The sequence below is a fragment of the Oryctolagus cuniculus genome, chromosome 1 (assembly GCF_964237555.1).
Source record: "Oryctolagus cuniculus chromosome 1, mOryCun1.1, whole genome shotgun sequence".
NCBI classification, from domain to species: domain Eukaryota; kingdom Metazoa; phylum Chordata; class Mammalia; order Lagomorpha; family Leporidae; genus Oryctolagus; species Oryctolagus cuniculus.
In genome coordinates, this window is record NC_091432.1 from 4448126 (window position 1) to 4467501 (window position 19376).

General features: G+C 65.0%; 1 protein-coding gene across 1 annotated transcript; it reads left to right on the forward strand.

Annotated features, from left to right (window-relative positions):
* The first annotated feature begins 7491 nt into the window (after positions 1 to 7491).
* UNC93B1 (unc-93 homolog B1, TLR signaling regulator) lies at positions 7492 to 15347 on the forward strand. The gene is made up of 11 exons (XM_070065969.1): positions 7492 to 7657; positions 7784 to 7925; positions 8141 to 8294; positions 10649 to 10810; positions 10902 to 11034; positions 11183 to 11276; positions 11726 to 11850; positions 12056 to 12238; positions 12594 to 12867; positions 14184 to 14302; positions 14619 to 15347. The coding sequence occupies exons 1-11, from the start codon at positions 7562 to 7564 to the stop codon at positions 14943 to 14945; spliced, it is 1809 nt and encodes a 602-aa protein (XP_069922070.1). The 5' UTR covers positions 7492 to 7561; the 3' UTR covers positions 14946 to 15347.
* The last annotated feature ends 4029 nt before the right edge of the window (positions 15348 to 19376 follow it).

Sequence of the window (19376 nt, forward strand, 5' to 3'; positions counted from 1 at the left end):
CGACTCGGGCGAGACCTCGGAGCCCATGGCCCAGCACCTGGCACGGGCGGGCTGCGGGCCGGGTCTGGTTCCAGTCCTCGGCCGGTCGCTTACCTGTGTGACCTCGGGCTGCGTCCTCCGTGCTCCCACCCATGAAATGGGGTCCGTGATGGGACACGTCCCGCAGTGAGTGAGGCGGCCCGCAGCCGTGGGCCTGGAACTGCTCCCACGCCGCCCCCCTGTCCCCTGGTGGAGGCTCAAGTTGTGCCTTACAACTGAGACCTCCCATTCAGAGAGGTGCGGTGACTCGGCCAGGGCCACACAGCGGGGACACAGGGATTCAAACCCAGATGGGGCTGCCTCCCCGCCCGCAGCACGCCGCAGGTGCCTGGAGCTTGCCCAGGGGGGCCGGGTCCTCGTCCAGCTCCAAGGAACCTCCTATCTCAGACAAAAGCAGCAGCCTGGTTCCTGGACACGTGTACCAGGGGCGGGGCATGGGCGGGGGCAGCATCCGCAGCTTACCTCACTGGGGGCACGCCCAGCGCCCACCTGACCCTGCAGGCTTGGGGTCTGCCACCTTCTACTACCGCATACGCCAATTTCTTTCCTCCTCCTCCTCCTTCTGATTCATTTATTTGAAAGTCAGAGTTTCAGCGAGAGAGGAAGAGACAGAGGTCTTCCATCCACTGGTTCACTCCCCAGTTGCTGCAATGGCCAAGGCTGGGCCAGGCTGACACCAGGAGCCAGGAGCTTCTTCCAGGTCTCCCATGTGGGTGCAGGGGCCCAAGCACTTGGGCTGTCTTCCACTGCTTTCCCAGTGGAGCAGCTGATGGCATGGACCAGTGTCCGTATGAGATGCCAACATCACAGGTGGCACCTTTACCCACTATGTAACCATACCAGCCCAAGCAATTTCTTTTCTTTTCTTTTAAAAATTTATTTATTGGGGCCAGCGCTGTGGCTTAGTGGATAGAGCAGCCACCTGCAGCGCCAGCATCCCATATGGGTGCCAGTTCGAGTCCTGGCTGCTCCTCTTCCCATCCAGCTCTCTGCTGTGGCCTGGGAAAGCAGTGGAGGATGGCCCAAGTCCTTGGGTCCCTGCACCCGCATGGGAGACCAGGAGGAGGCTGCAAGCTCCTGGCTTCGGATCAGCACAGCTCCGGCCACTGCAGCCAATTGGGGAGTGAACCAGCAGATGGAAGACCTCTCTCTCTCTCTCTCTCTCTCTCTCTCTCTCTGCCTCTCCTTCTCTCTCTGTGTAACTCTTTCAAATAAATAAATCTTTAAAAATTATTTATTTACTTGAAAGGCAGAGTTATGGGGGGGGGAGAGAAAGAGAGAGAGAAAGATCTTCCATTCATCGATTCACTCCCCAAATGACTGCAACAGCCGGGAGCCAGGAGCTTCCTCTGGGTTGCCCATGCGGGTGCAGGGGCCCAAGGACCTGGGCCATCTTCTACTGCTTTCCCAGGCCACAGCAGGGAGCTGGATGGGTAGTGGAGCAGCCAGGACTCGAACCAGCACCCAAATGGGACACGGCACCACTGGCAGTGGCTTTACCCACTACGACACAGTGCCGGGCCATCCATGAACTTTTGGAAGACCCCATCATTTGCATGAATTGTGAAACTGTTCACACTAAAACCACTTGTCTTTCTGCGCAGGCATTTGTTATAGGTGCCGAGACACCTCTCGCGACAGCTGCACACCCTTCAGAGTCCTGGGTTCAAGTCTGGCTCCCTGCTCATGTGCTAACGGCCCTAGTAGCTGCGCCCCTGCCTTTCACGCAGGAGACCAAAGTGGAGCTCCTGGCTCCCGGCTTTGCCCGGCCCAGCCCTGGCTGTTGTGGGCATTTGGGGAGTGAACCAGAGGATGGAAGACCTCTGTCTGCCTGTCAAATAAAATGAAAATAAATAATAAATCAAAATACTTTAAAGTAATTTACCTCAATTCCATTTTGGGTGCACTTTTTGGAGTCCCTGAGTGGAGCCTCACGCTCTCTGGGGGCCCCCGGCTGCCCCAGGTCTTCCATGGGGGGATACGTGGCACCACTAGGCTTGGGGCCTCCCCGGCCCCCCTCCCTGTCCCATGCCCCCAGCTCCCCCCCCAGCAGACACCAGCACCCGTGAGCTCTGCCCCGTGGCCGGCCTCTGGCCTGGGCCTGGCTCTGCTCCCCCCAGCGGGGGCCCCAGACCTGACGCTGGGTGTCCCCGGTGACACACACCTGCTTCAGTTGGGGAAGGACCTGGCCACGCTGAAACGCGCCCCCTGTGTCCCAGCTGTTCTCTGGCTCAGGGCAGCAGGGGCGCGGGTGCCCCACGGGGCTGGGTGGTGGGGTCTGGCTGCAGCTCCAACCTCCCTCTGGGCCTCCGGGGACCTGTCACCTCCATCACCCCGCCCCCGCCCACCGGAGGGGTCCAGCTCGCCCCCCTCTCTCCACCCCATTTGCAGAATTCCTGCTATGGGGCTCTCTCCTCGGCTGCGGAGGGAGCAGTGGGGTTTGTGCGTGGAGGGGTGAGGGCCCCTAACGTGGGGGGGTCCTGGGGGCTCCGATCCCTGGTGGGGATCCTCCCGGGCTCCACTTCTGTAACACAGAGCCTCAGGGAGTGCATGGGCCAGGCTTAGTAAGTAGGCGGGGTTTGACAGGGTGGTGACGGGGATGACCGCCTCGGGCAGGCTCTGTGAGTTCCAGCCAGGGTGCTGGGGTGTGCGTGGGGGTGTGGGCGGGGCCTGAGTGTGCCCCAGGGGTGTGGGCGGGGCCTGAGTGTGCTCCCTGGTGTGGGCGGGGCCTGAGTGTGCTCCCTGGTGTGGACAGGGCCTGTGTGCCCCAGGGGTGTGGACAGGGCCTGAGTGTGCTCCCTGGTGTGGACAGGGCCTGTGTGCCCCAGGGGTGTGGACAGGGCCTGAGTGTGCTCCCTGGTGTGGACAGGGCCTGTGTGCCCCAGGGGTGTGGACAGGGCCTGAGTGTGCTCCCTGGTGTGGACAGGGCCTGAGTGCCCGGGGATGTGGGCGGGGCCTGAGTGTATGCCCTGGTGTGGGCGGGGCCTGAGTGTGCTCCCTGGTGTGGACAGGGCCTGTGTGCCCCGGGGGTGTGGGCGGGGCCTGAGTGTGCTCCCTGGTGTGGACAGGGCCTGTGTGTGCTCCCTGGTGTGGACAGGGCCTGTGTGCCCCGGGGGTGTGGGCGGGGCCTGAGTGTGCTCCCTGGTGTGGACAGGGCCTGTGTGTGCTCCCTGGTGTGGACAGGGCCTGTGTGCCCCGGGGGTGTGGGCGGGGCCTGAGTGTGCGCCCTGGTGTGGGCGGGGCCTGAGTGTGCTCCCTGGTGTGGGCGGGGCCTGAGTGTGCTCCCTGGTGTGGACAGGGCCTGTGTGCCCGGGGATGTGAGCGGGGCCTGAGTGTATGCCCTGGTGTGGGCGGGACTTGAGTGTGCCCCGGGTGTGGGTGTTGCCTGAGTGTGCCTGGTGTGGGCGGGGCCTGTGTGCCTGGGGTTCCTTCGTGGGAGTGGAGTCCCTGCGGGGCACTCACAAAGGACAGGTAATCAGGACCAGCCGCCGGACTGAAGCTGGGGCGCTGGAGCGGATGGCATGAGGTCAGCCTGGTGTGGCCCCGTGACCCCCACCCCGTCCCGGTCACACGAGGGCCACCGCTCTGTGCCCCGCACGTGGCGCCCCGGCTGCACCCGACTCCGCCGGCAGGGAGGCCGTGGCCGAGGCGGCCTCCACTGTGCACCTGCAGAGCCGAGAGCTGCGGAACGCGCCGGCCTGCGGTTTTGGCAACAGAAAACAAGCGAAAGCCCAGGCACAAGCCTCGCCTTGCCCTCCTGCCCCCAGAGCACTTCAGGCCCCACCCACACTCCAGATCACACTCAGGCCCCGCCCACACCCCTGGGGCACACTCAGGCCCCGCCCACACCCCTGGGGCACACTCAGGCCCTGCCCACACCCCTGGGGCACACTCAGGCCCCGCCCACACTCCAGATCACACTCAGGCCCCGCCCACGCACCCAGGGCACACTCAGGCCCCGCCCACGCACCCCAGGAACAAAGGCCCCGCCCACACCAGGGTCCATGCTCAGGCCCCGCCCACACCAGGGAGCACGCTCAGGCCCTGCCCACATCCCCCAGGAACAAAGGCCCCGCCCACACTAGGGAGCATGCTTAGGCTCTGCCCACATCCCTTGGGCACAAAGGCCCCGCCCACACCAGGGAGCTTGCTCAGTCCCCACCCACACGCCCGGGGCACACCCAGGCCCTGCCCACACCAGGGCACACACTCAGGCCCCACCCACGCACCCAGGGCACACTCAGGCTCCGCCCACACCCCTGGGGCACACTCAGGCCCCGCCCACACCCCTGGGGCACACTCAGGCCCCGCCCACACCCCTGGGGCACACTCAGGCCCCGCCCACACCCCTGGGGCACACTTAGGTCCACCCACATCCCCCAGGAACAAAGGCCCCGCCCACACCAGGGAGCACGCTCCGTCCCCGCCCACACGCCCGGGGCACACCCAGGCCCTGCCCACACCAGGGCACACACTCAGGTCCTACCCACACCAGGGTGCACATTCAGGCAACACCCACACCTGGGGGCACACTCAGGCCCCGCCCACACACTCCAGATCACACTCAGGCCCTGCCCACACCAGGGTCCACACTCAGGTCCCACCCACACCAGGGTGCACACTCAGGCCCCGCCCACACCAGGGCACACACTCAGGCCCCGCCCACATCAGGGGACACACTCAGGCCCCGCCCACCCCACACAGTCAGGCCCTGCCACATGGCCACTGCCGCAGCCCGGACAGCCCGTTTCCCATGGGTGGCGACCTCCAGCCCGGCTCCTCGAGTCCTCGGCCGGAAGCACGAGGCTGCCAGCACCCGGCCCAGGGCTGAGGGACGCAGATGCGGCCGGCGCCCCAGCACAAGGCCCTGTTCTGTTAAGGTTTGGGTGCATTCCTGGCAGCCTGGGGAATCACGCTGGGCCTCCCAGTCCACGACTCCATTGCTGCCTCCTGGCCACTGCCCGGTCCCCTACCCTCTACAGGACAGCCTCCCGGGGCATCGGACACCGCTGCTCCCTCCCCACTGTCCCCAAGGCCCCATGGCCACACCCTTAGCTGTCACCACCCACGGTGATGAACCCCAGCGTCCACCTGGGTGCCCACCGCCCCCTGCGCTGCTACACCTCCGCTTTGCCCCCTGCCTCGTCGCTGCCGTCCCTCCTGCCCCTCCCATGGCCCCACCTACCTGGATCCCTGGTCTGCTTTACCTGGACTTGCACCTGGCATCACCTCCTGGTGCCCCTTCCTGGACCCCTGAAGCCGCCGTAAATCCCCCAGACACCCCCAGGCCCACTGTCCATCTGGTCACTCAGGAAGAGCCTGGCACAAACCCTGGCGGGAGGCACCCCTGGGGACAGCAGGAGTCGAGAGAACCAGGGGGAGCCGTGGCGTGGGGCTGGGTCCCTCCTCGGGGAGGACCCCTGGTTTACAGCCGAGGGGGAGGCGGCTTGAGGGGCAGCAGGGGGAAGGCAGGGCATTCCCGCCACAGGGACGGCGTGGGAGGGGAGCCGGCTCCAGGCACCCAGATAGACAGGGCTCCGGCGTAGGCGGTCTCCAGGGAGGCGGCAGGGACCTCGGAACCTGAGCCACCGCGGCTGCCCCGCAGGAAGCCGGAGTCGGAGGCCAGCGCCCACCTCTTGGCAATTTCCTAAGAGCTTCCCAGGAGCTCTGGCCAGGTGGACGGACCAGGAAGGCTTTGGGGTGTTGGCGCTGCCGAGTGGACCCCTCAGGGGTGCAGAAGGGGCGGGGCGGCGGCCGCCTGCTGTCGCTCACCCACAGTGACCGGGATGTCGCAGAGACAGCTGAGAGTGACCCCGAGAACTTGCCGCGTCCCTGGGGAGGGCGAGGCAGCTGACCTGACCAGGACGGCGATTTTTAGCCGAGTGTTTGGACGCGCACAGAGACAGCTCTCGCAGGCAAGCGGCTCGGCGCGAGGGGGCTTCTGAAACAGAAAGGCCGCGTGGACAAGGGCGACAGAGACGGGGACGCACCGCAGGGCTCTTCTCCGCGAGGAAAGAGCGGGCGAAGGGGGTGATCTGGGAAGCTCGCTCGGGCCCTTTAAGAAAAGTCTTCTTGTGTGGTGAGCTCACCCTGCCTTCTTCTTTTTAAAAAAGATTTATTCACTTATTTTTTTAAAAGACTTATTTATTTATTTGAAAGTCAGAGTTACACACAGAGAGAGAAGGAGAGGCAGAGAGAGAGAGAGAGAGAGAGAGAGATCTTCCATCCGCTGGTTCACTCCCCAGATGGCCACAATGGCCGGAGCTGCACCAATGTGAAGCCAGGAGCCAGGAGCTTCTTCCGGGTGTCCCACGTGGGTGCAGGGGCCCAAGGACTTGGACCATCCTCCACTGCTTCCCCAGGCCACAGCAGGGAGCTGGATCAGACCTGATCCGGCACCCACGTGGGATGCCAGCGCCGCGGGCGGAGGCTTCATGCCGTGGCACGGGCCCCTCACCCTGCCTTCTGATCTCCATTCTGCCCACCTGGTCAGTCTCAGGCCCAGGTGTGCTGTCCGGTTTGCCACGCCCCCTCTCTTGCTGTTCGTGTACAGTTTCCAGGCTTCTGCAAAGCACAGCCCCTAAGTGCAAGCCTTGTGTCTTAGTAACCAGAGGCAGCCCGGCCCGTCCTCAGCTACTGCCCAAGTGTAACCTAACCTCCCCGGCTTTCGGCTTTGTCCTGCCTGTGCCACCAGGGCCCGCCCAAGCTCTGTGTGCAGGCGAGGGGAGGTGGGCATGAGTGGCCTCCTGGGCCTGTGGGGGTGGGGGCGGCCTGGAACTTCTGTGAGTTCTCCCATCACCTCCCCAGCTCTGCTGCGCGTGCCCAGCGTCCCGGCTGTGGGGCTGGGAGGCCAAGGTGCAAAGACAAGGAGTTAAATCCTAAAGTCACAGGCCCGGAGGTGGCTGAGGGGGACTCTGCTTTTTTTTTTTTTAAACATATTTATCATTCATTTTCACTTTCTTTGAAATGCAGAGACAGAAAGATCCTTGGCCTGAGCATCAGTTCAGTCCCCAGACACCAACTCCAGGGAGAAGCCAGGAGCCCAGACCTCCAGCTGGGTCTCCCACGCGGGGGTGGCCAGCACCCAAGTCCTAGAGTCTCTGCTGCCTCCCAGGGTGTCTGTGGGCAGAAAGCTGCAATCGGGGGTGGAGCCAAGTGGACCTGAGAGGGTGTGGGATGGGGGTGACCACTGCACCGAGTGCCCGCCCCGGGTGGTGTGAACTCACACTTCACATGCTGGGGCTGTCTTGGCCTCACCCACATGCACACACACAAGCACACATGGGTACACACATGCACACGAGACACACACGCACACACGACGCACACGCAGGAGCCCGCAGAGGCACACGCAGAGGCACACACACGTGCACACGCGCGCCCCATCGCGTCCAGTCCCCGAGGCGCCGGGCCGCGGGGCGGGACGGGGCGGGACGGGGCGGGGCCGGCACCGAGGAAGTGCCCAGTCGGGCGGGCTGGCCCGGGGCAGACGCCGCGGGGAGTCGTGGGTCCGGCTCGGGCCATGGACGTGGAGCCGCCGCTGTACCCGGAGGCGGGGGCCGCGGGGCCGCAGGGCGAGGAGGACCAGCTCGGGGTCCCGGACGGGCCCGAGGCCCCGGTGAGCGGGGGCCGGCAGCGCAGGGCACGCGGGGGTGGCGGGGTGGCGGGAGCGGGGCGGCGGCGACCCCGGTGGGGCGAGGGCGGCGCGGGGCGAGCGGGTGCGAGCGGCGTGCGTGGCCCGCAGCTGGACGAGCTGGTGGGCGCGTACCCCAACTACAACGAGGAGGAGGAAGAGCGCCGCTACTACCGCCGCAAGCGCCTGTGCGTGCTCAAGAACGTGCTGGCGGCCAGCGCGGGCGGCGCGCTCACCTACGGCGTCTACCTGGGTACGCGGGCCCCGGGCGCCCCCGCCGCCCCGCCGCGCCGGCTCGGGGGGCGGGAACCGCGCGGCCGGCCCCGCTTCCCCTTTCGCTTCCCGGTCGGCTGCCGGCGGACGGGGCGGAGCCGCGGGCGCGGGGCGGGTGGGCGCCCTAGGATACGCACCCCGCCCCCAGCGCTGGCGTCGGGTCCCGGGCGGCCCCTCCATGGCTCCCGTGCGCAGGCCTCCTGCAGATGCAGCTGATCCTGCACTACGACGAGACGTACCGCGAGGTGAAGTACGGCAACATGGGGCTGCCGGACATCGACAGCAAGATGCTGACGGGCATCAACGTGACGCCCATCGCCGCCCTGCTGTACACGCCCCTGCTCATCAGGTGCCCGCGGGCGTCCCTGGGCGGCGGGGCGCGCTCAGCGGGGCGCAGGCTGTGGCACCGAGGGGTGGGGGCGGGCGTCCCTGGGCGGCGGGGCGCGCTCAGCGGGGCGCAGGCTGTGGCACCGAGGGGTGGGGGCGGGCGTCCCTGGGCGGCGGGGCGCGCTCAGCGGGGCGCAGGCTGTGGCACCGAGGGGTGGGGGCGGGCGTCCCTGGGCGGCGGGGCGCGCTCAGCGGGGCGCAGGCTGTGGCACCGAGGGGTGGGGGGAGAGCTTGCCTGGGGACCACGCGGCATCACGGTTTGCTCCTGGGGGGACGCAAGCCACCCCCACCTGGAGAGACCTTGACCAGCCGGCCACGGCCAGGTGCCACCCCGGGCCCAATCAACTGGGACTGGTGGTGGGGGGCATTTCTCACGGGAAGGGGCGAGCAGAGGCCAGGGGTCCGCCCTCCCAGCCACCGAGCCCCCCCCCCCCCCAGGCACCTCGATGCCACTGGGACAGGTTTTAGTTCCCCATCAAGGCTCTGGGTTGCGCCTTGCACTTCCCTCTGCTTGTTTGTAAAAGTTAACAACAAAGACTTGGGACCGGTGCTCAGCCATCCACTCGCTAGGTCAAAGGCCTGGCTCCTGAAGGTCAGCACTTTAGGAAAAACAGTGACCCCGTGGTGTTGCCGGTGCGCCCGCCCGGCGCTCTCTCAGCTGCTTGCATTCCAACAGTCCACAGTAGGCTGCGGTCCTGCGTGGAGAAACCATGAGGTGCAGCGCCTGCCCCAGCCCAGGCAGCTTTGGCTCTGGACGGGTGGCCCCGAAAGCCACCTGCTCACCCCGTTCCGGAGCCTGGGCCTCTCCCCAGGACCAGTGGCTGCAGGCATCGTTTTTAAAATGTATTTTAAGATGTTTGTTTTCACCTTTATTTGAAAGGCAGAGAGAGAGAGAGAGATCTTCCATTCACAAATTCACTTCCCAAATACCTGCAACAGTGAGGGCTGGGCCCCCGCTGAAGCCAGGCGCCAGAACTCCCTCCAAGTCTCCCACGTGGGTGCAGGGACCCAAGCACGTGGGCCGTCCTCCGCCGCCTTCCCAGGTGCCTTAGCAGGGAGCAGCCGGGCCTCTGATTTGGGATGCCGGCGTTGTTTAACCTGCTGCATCACAACGCCGGCGCCTGTAGTGCAGTCCCCTAAACAGATCAGAGGACGCTGCCTAATTATTACAGAGCGAAAAATAAGGCTGGCGGAAGACCAGGGCCCTGCGGTCCACGGGGCAGCATCAGGACACTAGCGCCACCGAGCTGTGGCTTCCGGAGAGCGAGAGAAAGGAGCCAGCGGTCTCTGGGGTCTCGTTCTAAAGGGGGCGAGGCTGCAGCTGTACCAGCCCCCCGAGCCAGAGGCTGCCCCGAAAGCAGTGGCCAGGCCACTGGCGTTCCCGCTGTTAGCATTGATCAGGGGCCACGAGCAGAAACTGGCGCTTCACCGAAGAAAAATATCCAAACACCCAAAAACTTAAACATTATGGAAAAAATTGCAAAATATAAAATAAATTTAAAAGAAGGGAACTTTGACCCTTATGTACCGAGCAAATGCAGGTCTAGCAAGCGCAATGCTAGTCCTGGATTACCTGTTGATTAAAAAAAAAAACACAAAAGATAGTAAAATATAAAAACAAGTTAATGTTTTATAGACCCTGGAAAAAAGAATGTTCAGCTAAGTACAAGAATTTAAAGCACTCCTTTCTTTAAGTTTGTAATTCTTTACTGTGGAAGAGCTCAGAACATCAGCTCTGTTTTAGGGAGCAGAATTGATAACCGAGCGAGGACATGTAATTCAGGTTATAAAATTCTTGCTTTAATATAAATTCCTTATACAGTGGGGAAAAAAAAGAAAGGAGCCAGCAGCGGTTTTCGGGCTGATCGGCCCCCATACTCTGATTGGGCCCTTGCCCTGTCACTCATCAAGCCCCTCCCGCGGTCACTGTGTGACCTCTTCCCAGACCCAGAGAGCAGGAAGTGTCCCCACTGACAACAGACCAGGGGGCGATGGCGGGGGGAGCCCAGCCCCTCGGGGAGCTCCTGGCTTCTAGGGGAGCGCGGGGGGCTCAGGAGAGGGGGACTGGGGCTCGCTCACGCGCCAGGGCCACTCACCTGCCTCATCTGCGGCTGGGGCGCTGGGCCCGTGCGAGGGTCACGTGAGGTCGCTCGGCTGCCCTGTCCCTGGGAGGTCAGTTTGGGCCCCTCGGCCCCCCGGGCTGGGGCGCTCTGCCCACTCCCACCCTGGGACCTGCGGCCGGGACCGCGGCGGCCCCGGCTGCTTGCAGGCTGCACGGTGTGCCCGCGGTGCCAAGGTCCTGCCCACTGCCCGCAGGTTCTTCGGCACCAAGTGGATGATGTTCCTGGCCGTGGGCATCTACGCCCTCTTCGTCTCCACCAACTACTGGGAGCGCTACTACACGCTGGTGCCCTCGGCCGTGGCGCTGGGCATGGCCATCGTGCCGCTCTGGGCCTCCGTGGGCAACTACATCACCAGGTGAGTGGGCGGGGGCCGGAGGGCAGCGGGGGCCCGGGGGGCCCGGGCGCCGAGGCCGGGCAGGGACCAGCCTGCTTGTGTTGGGGTCCAGGATGGCGCAGAAGTACTGCGAGTACACCCACTACAAGGAGCAGGACGAGCAGAGGCCGAGGCAGCGGCCCCCCCGGGGCTCCCACGTGCCCTACCTCGTGGTCTTCCAAGCCATCTTCTACTGCTTCTTCCACGTGAGTGCAGCCGGGATGCCCCAGGCCCAGGGCCCAGCCCCCGCCCGCTCGCCTCCAGAGACCCCGCCCCTGGGCTGACTCTCCCGTCCCGCCGGGCCCCCTCCCCAGCTCTGTGCCTGAATCGGCCCCACTGCCCTCCCGCCCACAGCTGAGTTTCGCCTGCGCCCAGCTGCCTATGATTTACTTCCTGAACCACTACCTGTACGACCTGAACCACACGCTGGCCAACGTGCAGAGCTGTGGTCAGTCCTGGGCAGGGCCGGGGGCCGGGGGGGGGAGGTGGGCCTGCTCTCGGCCCGTCCTCCAGCAGACACGGAGTCCTCACGCACAGTGGTCAGGGGTGGGAGGCCTGCAGCCCAGGGCTCTGGTGGGCAAGGCACGGGGTCCTGCAGCAGTGGGTCCTTATGACAGCTGACCCAGTGTGGGTACGGGGCAGGGCAGGCTGCCTGGAGGAGGCGCTGATGCTGCGGGGGTGGGGGGATTTCTCTCCAGCCAGGCACGTGGTCAGGGCTCGTCAGGGCAGGACGTGTGCCTGCAGATTGGAGGCGCACTGCTAACCTCCGAACTGCGCCCCGCCGTTCCCCAGGGGGGGCACCCTGGCCCGCACGCACGGTCCTCGCTCGCCCCCTGCCGGCTGGGTCTGCAGCAGGCACCGCCCCCTCCTCACGGAGCCCCCGACCCCTTCCCCCAGGCACGGACAGCCAGGGCATCCTCATGGGCTTAAACAAGACGGTCCTGCAGACGCTGCCGCAGAGCCGAAACCTCATTGTGGTGGAGAGCGTGCTGATGGCGGCCGCCTTCCTGGCCATGCTGCTGGTACAGCCCGGGACCGAGGGGGGGTGGTTCACGGCCTGGGCGTGGCCCGCAGCCTGGGGGCGGGGGCTGCGTCCTGGGGAGGGGCCTGAGGCCCAGGGGCGTCCCCAAGGCTGGAGTTGGCCGGCGGGTGCGCCTGGGGGCGGGGCTGGGCAGAGGGGCGGGGCCTGGGTGCCCGGCTGCCGCCCGCTCACCGTGCGGTGCCCAGGTGCTGGGCCTGTGCGGTGCCGCTTACCGGCCCACGGAGGAGATCGACCTGCGCAGCGTGGGCTGGGGCAACATCTTCCAGCTGCCCTTCAAGCACGTGCGTGACTTCCGCCTGCGCCACCTCGTGCCCTTCTTCGTCTACAGCGGCTTCGAGGTGCTGTTTGCCTGCACTGGCCTGGCCCTGGTGAGCGCAGCCTGGGGAGGGCGCCGGGCAGAAGGCAGGGCGTGCGCTGATGTGGTGTCGGGTCAGCGTTTGGGATGCGTGTGTCCCCAAGCCCCCCCCCCCCCCGCCCCGTCCGCCTTGGGCGTGCTGTGCTCAGCTCTCTGAAGCCGGACAGGGGTGCCACCCGGACGACACCTGCTCTGTGCGGGACGCAGCCGGGGCTGTCTGGGGACACCGTCTGAGCTTTCTCCCACTGTCTGTCCCCTGGGGCCTTCGCACAGCCCCTGGAGGGTCCATCCGGGGGTGCACCGAGGTGCAGTGTGGCCTCGGGGAGAGCCAGGGCTGTCTGACTCAGTGCTTGTCCCTTGTCCCCTAGGGCTATGGCGTGTGCTCCTTGGGGCTGGAGCAGCTGGCCTACCTCCTCGTGGCTTACAGCCTGGCTGCCTCTGCCGCCTCCCTCTTGGGCCTGCTGGGGCTGTGGCTGCCTCGCTCGGTGCCCTTGGTGGCGGGGGCGGGGCTGCACCTGCTGCTCACCCTCGGCCTCTTTTTCTGGGCCCCCGTGCCCAAGGCCGTGCAGCACAGCTGGGTGCTGTACACGGTAACCGGGCTCTGGGGTGTGGGCAGCGCCCTCAACAAGGCGGGACTCAGCAGTGAGTACGACCACTGGGCCGGGCTGCCTCTGGGCGGTGGGGGTCTGGGCCTGTGGCATTCCCGCACACGCTCCAGGGTGGACGAATTCTCACGGACACCGTGGCGACATGTGGGGAAGGCGGGGACGCCTCGGAGGCGGGGCGGGGGGCTGTGGCACTGCTGTGTTGGCACGCCACGGTGGACGGCAGGGCATTGAGATCCTGGGGACCAGGGGTGGGCGTGCAACTCGGTGGAGAAAGCACGAGAGAGATTGTTCCTTCTCACTCAGGGGACGGGACCTGCTGCGCCAGCTCTCACGACGCTGGGGCAGATGCCATCCCTGGCCCAGGGAGGGCGGGTAGCTGCCCTCACTCTGGGGAACAGTGCACACCTGGGCCAAGGCCGGGCGGGAAGCCCCAGGCCCGGGCTGCCGAGCGGGAGCACGGGGGAGCAGGAGGCCGACTGCAGAGGCAGGGCTGGGCCCGCGTTTTGCTGTGTGGCTCTCTCTGCCCACAGGCGGGAACGTGCCGGTGACGACGCGCGGCTGGCACCCAGGCAGGGGTCCCCCGGTGGGCCGATGCTGCAGTGTGGTGATGGAGCCGGGTGGCCCAGGGGTCCCTGCCCAGCAGGGGCGGAGCCTCCCGCTCCACACCATGCTCTCCGGCATTGTGCTCAGGGCAGGCACCCCTGGGCACGCTCATCCGGCCCTGGCATCTCCGCAGCCCATCGCCCCTCCTTGCTGGTTCACTCCCAGCAGCCCTGTGGGGTGCTGCCCCCCCCGCTCAGGCCCCCAGCGTGTCCGAGCACCTGATGAACGTGTCAGCAGCGACCCCCCCACGGTCTGCCGGGTGCCGGGCATCGGCCTTCCCAGCGCAACGCGAGCCCATTGCACGGCTGGGACAAGCGCATTCAGTACCACAGTGCCAGCGTTTGAATCCACATCTGGGTCGCTGGAACGCCCTCCTCTCGCCACCTGGCAGTCCTGGCCCCATGCCCAGTGCGCCTCCCGCCCACCCCAGGGAGGATCCTTCGGGAGACAAGCGGTGCCGGGTCTGATTGGCAGGGCCTCGGGGGCTGCAGTCTGTCCTAGACGCAGCTGTGCACTGAGCTGGGCTCAGAGTCAGGACAGGATTGAGCACGGCCACACCTGTGTCGCGGGGTGAGGCCCACCTGCTGCCTCTGCTCAGTGCCTGGCCAGTGTGGGAGCCAGGTGGCCACCAGGGGGCGGGCCAGGACCAGCGTCCAGCAGGGCGGGGGACAGTCACAGGAGGAAGAGGAGCAGCCCCAGGCCCCAGTGGCCCCTGGCCCCTGCCCACCCGGTCTCTCCTGCCCGCAGCACTCCTGGGGACCCTGTACGAGGACAAGGAGAGGCAGGACTTCATCTTCACCATCTACCACTGGTGGCAGGCCGTGGCCATCTTCCTCGTGTACCTGGGCATGAGCCTGCCCATGAAGGTGAGGCTCGCGGGGTTAAGGGTGCGCCTGCCCTGGCTTCACAGCCTGTACCCCACTGACTGCCCATCCCTGCTGGGCGTCAGGGCGTTCGCAGTTTGCAGTTCCCTTGTGAGCACCTCCCAGCTCGCGGGACCTTCACCCCTCCCCCCGGGGGGGCAGGGGGTCTTCCTTCCCCCCCCTAATCAGGGGCCATGACCAGGGAACGACGGTGCAGGGGTTGGGGGTGCCCGGCAGGGGGCGCCCGGGAGCCGGCGCGGGTCCGGAGGCGCGTGCGCGCCCGCAGGTGCCCCTCATCCCCTGCCGGTCCCGCGTCCAGGCTAAACTGGCGGTGTTGATGGTGACGCTGGTGGCCGCCACGGCCTCCTACCTGTGGATGGAACAGAAGCTGCGGAGGGGCGTGGCCCCGCGCCAGCCCCGCATCCCGCGGCTGCAGCACAAAGTGCGCGGCTACCGCTACCTGGAAGAGGACAACTCCGACGAGAGCGATGCGGAGCAAAGGGGCGCCGAAGGCCCGGGAGACGGCGCCGAGGAGGACGGCGCGCCGCCCGAGGGGCCCCGGCCCGGCCCGGAGCCCGCAGGCCTGTGCCGCCGGCCCTGCCCCTACGAGCAGGTGCTGGGGGGCGACGGGCCAGAGGAGCGGTGAGGGACCCCAGGGCGCGGCCCCGCCGGCCTCAGCTCACTGCGGCTTGGGGGTGTGTGGGGGGGAAGGACATGAGTCCTGCACCCGCTTCGGGAAGGACCCCCGTCCCCTGCCCCGTACTGGCGACCCCTCGCTGACCCTCCGGGGTGGCACAGAGCTTTGAGACCGCTCTGCCCACAGGCGGCTGTGGTGGCGGGTGGGGAAGGGGAGAGGGCGGCCCAGAACAGGGGGTCGGAATCCCCCCCAACCCCGTGCACACCGCGCACCACACACACCCCGCGTCTCCGAGCTTTGCGCTCCCGGCCTGGGACGCTTGTAACCGGCGCTTTGCGCTTCTGCTGTGGGCAGGGTTCACCCGGAAGTGTGACCTTTTATATATAAAAAAATAAATAAATAAAAAATAAAGAGATATGTGTTTGTCCAGTCTGGACCAACGGGTCTGAGGAACCTGGCTGGGGGGAGGGTCCCTAACCCCCCACTCCCTTGGGGTTTCCCAGAGCTCTCCCGCCCTGGAGCAGTGGGGACCCCTGCGAGGGTGGCACTGGGCCAGGCGCTCCGTGTGGCACCTGCCCGCCGGCTCTGGCTCTCCTGGGCTGTTGGGGTGTTTCTGCCCACGGCTCTGCGGGGACAGCTTGGCAGGCAGGCTCCGCCTCCGTGTCGCCTGGGGGCAGCCTGCACCCAGCCCAGCCCAGGTGCACTGGATCCCTGTCCGCGGGAGCTGGTGGCGCAGCCCTCATGTCCACAAACCTGTAGAGGCCTTAGGGTGCTGCCTCTCCACGCCCGGCCTGTGCTCAGGGAGGGCCAGGGAGTCCCCCGCCTGCACCCTACCGCCGTCCACCGGGGCCGCACTGCCCCTGGCCCCTGGCTGAGGCCAGAGCCTTGTCCCCACCGCAGGGCCCCACAGCCCTGTCAGCGCCGGGACTCAGGCCGTCCCAGCCTGCCTCCCCTCCGCTCCGCTCTCGCCCCCACTGCCCTCACCTGGGTCGGTTCTGAGCCGCTCCTGGGCCCCCGTGACCTGTGCCCGAGCCCGACTCCCCTGTGAAGTACACAGCGTGGACACGGACCCAGTAGGAAGCGCTCAAGGTCACAGCAAGGTTAATCCACATTTTCTAGATTTTGGAGGGCCCACTTCCCAGGAGAAGGCTTCACCCGTCGCCCGGCTGCTCTTGGCACGTGGGTAGGACCCACACGCACACACGTGACCAGCCGTGCACACCTGGATAGCACAATAGGCAACACGCATGTGCGTGCATCACAGAGCACACCCACGGCAAGCAGTGCCCCCCCCACAGGATAGCAGCACAGAGGTCGCGACCGCAGGCCCCCAGGCCCGGGTGGGCCATCTGTGCCATCCGGAGAGAATGCCCAGTCCCTGAGCAGCCCCGGGTCTCGGGGTAGTGACCTTGGCATTGGTGTCGCCTCGCCTGCCTCTCACCCGTGGACCAGGGGGCTGCGGAGGGGGCGGCTCTGGGCCCCCGAGTGGAAGATCCGGCTGTGCTGGCCTCTGTCTCTGGTCACTCCAAAGCCACCGTGAGCGGTGAAGGTGCGCCATGGAGATGTGTAAATCGTCACTGTAAGACTCCCCTCCAAGCTGGTATTTTTTAATTTTTTAAAGATTTATTTGAAAGGGAGAGAGAGAGAGAGAGAGAGAGAGAGAGAGAGAGAAATAGATCCCCCACCCACTGGTTCCCTCCCCAGATGGCTGCAGCAGCCAGGGCTGGGCCAGGCTGCAGCCAGGAGCCTGGAGCTCCATCTGGGTCTCCCACTTAGGCCAAGCACTTGGGCCATCTGCTGCTGCTGTCCCAGGTGCATTAACAGGGAGTCGGATGGGAACTGGAGCAGCTGGGACTCAAACCAGTGTCCATATGGGATGCCGACTTTACCCACTGTGCCACAGGGCCTGCCCACGTCTAAGAATCTTGATTAAATTCTCACCAGCAGGTCAGAGACCCTGAGCCTTCCCTTTCTCGAACACCCGGGCGTGCTTGATAGGAAAGAAGCTTCCGGGGCCGGGGCCGGGGCGCAGTGGGTTAATCCTCCACCTGCGGCACCGGCATCCCACATGGGCACCAGTTCTAGTCCCGGCTGCTCCTCTTCCAGTCCAGCTCTCTGCTGTGGCCTGAAAAAGCAGTGGAGGATGCCCCAAGTGCTTGGGCCCCTGCACCTGCGTGGGAGACCCAGAAGAAGCTCCTGGCTCCTGGCTTCAGCCTGGCTTAGTTGTAACCATTGCAGCCATTTGGGAAATGAACCCATGGATGGAAGACCTCTCTCTCTCTGTCTCTCCTTCTCTCTCTGTGTGACTCTGACTTTTAAATAAATAAATAAAATCTTTAAAAAAAAAAAAAGAAGAAGAAGAGGAAGCTTCCTTTTAGGGCTATAGCCACGCTTTCAAGAAAAGAAACCGAAATCCTCACAGGCCACGGTGAAGAAGGAGCTGGAAACCATGGTGGCGACCAGGGAGCCGGCGCTGCAGCCGCCTGGGGGTGGGGGTGGGGACAGCTGGGTGCTGGGCAGGTGCAGAACGGGGTGGGGTGGAGGCCACGGGTAAAGCTGGGACCACAGAGCAGCCCTTAGGGCGAGGCGGGGGCAGGGCGAGAAAGCCCCACCCAGAGGAACAGGAGAGGTTTCCCGTGCGAGGCCAACCTTGTCTGAGGATGGAGCCGCTAGGGAGGGTTTCTGCAGGGGCCAGGGCGCTGCTCCGTGGACAGGGGGTGACCCTGACAGCCCTGTGCCAGCTGGCAGAGCCGGGCCCGGAGCCCAGGCAGCGCCGTGGGGACGGCAGGCAGGCTAGCGGGTGCAGGGCGTGGGTGGAGGGCTGTGGATGCCATCAGGCCAAGAGTGCACTACCAGCAGGTGGCGGTCGCCTGGCTCAGTGCAGGTTCAGATCCTGCCCGTGACTCCAGTGAGGGGTCGACCCCGTGAGCCCCCTGTATGCCGACATCGCCAGCCATCAGAGGGGCTTCCTCCCCGGGAGCTGCTGAGCCCGAGACCCCAGCGACGCGGGCCCCGGGCCGGTGGCGGCTGTCCACGCCCATGGCGAGGGAGGAGTGGCCCACACGTGGCCCGCCCAGAGCACAGAAATCAGACGCGTTCTCCCGAAGCCCTGTTGCTTTCTCAGCATCACAAAGTAAATTTCAAAAAATAATAAGTCAATCCTAAGTCAGACCATCAAACCGTGTTAACAGTGGCCCTGTCGCTCAGCTCAGCCGAGCGGACCTTGGACTCCAGCTTTGGAAGGCAGTGTTTTGTGCCGGGACCCCTGAGGGACGGCAGCCGGTGGGAGTGGTCCAGGGGCAGACGGCGGCGGGAGTGAGGGGGGCCCTGGAGAAATCAGAGAAACGCCTGTGCATGGGTCATGGGGCAGCTGGACAAGCTCACACGCGTGGTTCGCGGGCGGCTGGGCAAGCTCACACGCAGGGCAGGCCCAGGCCAGGGCCGAGGCTGCCAGGTTGTCTGGGAAAGGTTCACGGAGTCTCTCTCAGATTTGGACCATGGCTGATCACATGGCAGGTGTCAAGGGCAAACAGGTTGGGCCGGTGCTGTGGCATAGCGGTAAAGCCACCGCCTACAGCGCCAGCATCCTATGTGGGCGCTGATTCAAGTCCGGTTGCTCCACTTCCCATCCAGCTCCCTGCTGTGGCCTGGGAAAGCAGTGGAAGATGGCCCAAGTGCTTGGGACCCTGCACCCATGTGGGAGACTCGGCTGGAGTTCTAGGTTCCTGTCTTTAGCCTGGCCCAGTCCTGGTCATTGTGGTCATTTGGAGAACGAAACAGCAGATGGAAGATCTCTCTCTCTGTTTCTCCCTCCGCTCTGCCTGTAACTCTGCCTCTTAAATAATAATAAATAAATAAATAAATAAAATATTTAACAAAGAAAGTAAATCCCTGTCCTCATGGGCTTTCTGGTCTCCCAGGAACAGCGTGTGCCCAGTGCTCGGAGGGGACCATTGAGGCCTGTGGCACTGACCACAGAGAGCACAACGCGGAGCTCCGGGCGCTCTTCTCCGGGGTCCGCCTTCCTCTCTTTCCTCGCGGCCCCTCTGTCACTCAAATGTGCTCCGGGCCTGACACGGGCTCCTGTGCTCCCTGGGAGGCGGGACCAGACCAACAACCGGGCCAGGCCATGGTTTAACCAGCTGCCCCACAATGCCAGTCCCTAATTTCAAAATCTTTTAAAAATTATTTATTTACTTGTTCATTTTAGAGACTGTAGGCAGCCTTTGGACAAGTCAAGACTAATCTAGGCCTGTGGAATTCCTGGGACAAGAAAGTCTCATAGGCCCATCCTGAAGGAGGATGATAACCAAGAACACTGCTAGAATTATCTGTGCTACCGGAGGCTTACGCATGTGGTTATCTGGTGCTTCTTGTTCCACAGCTGGTGTGTATAAATACCACCGAGACGTTGGAATAAACGAGCCTTGACCAGCCTTG

Coding starts and splice junctions, on each gene's coding strand:
- UNC93B1 (XM_070065969.1), top strand. CDS start 7,562: ATGGACGTGGAGCCGCCGCTGTACCCGGAGGCGGGGGCCGCGGGGCCG. Junction 8,295..10,648: donor TACACGCCCCTGCTCATCAG/GTGCCCGCGGGC, acceptor CACTGCCCGCAG/GTTCTTCGGCACCAAGTGGA. Junction 10,811..10,901: donor GTGGGCAACTACATCACCAG/GTGAGTGGGCGG, acceptor GTTGGGGTCCAG/GATGGCGCAGAAGTACTGCG.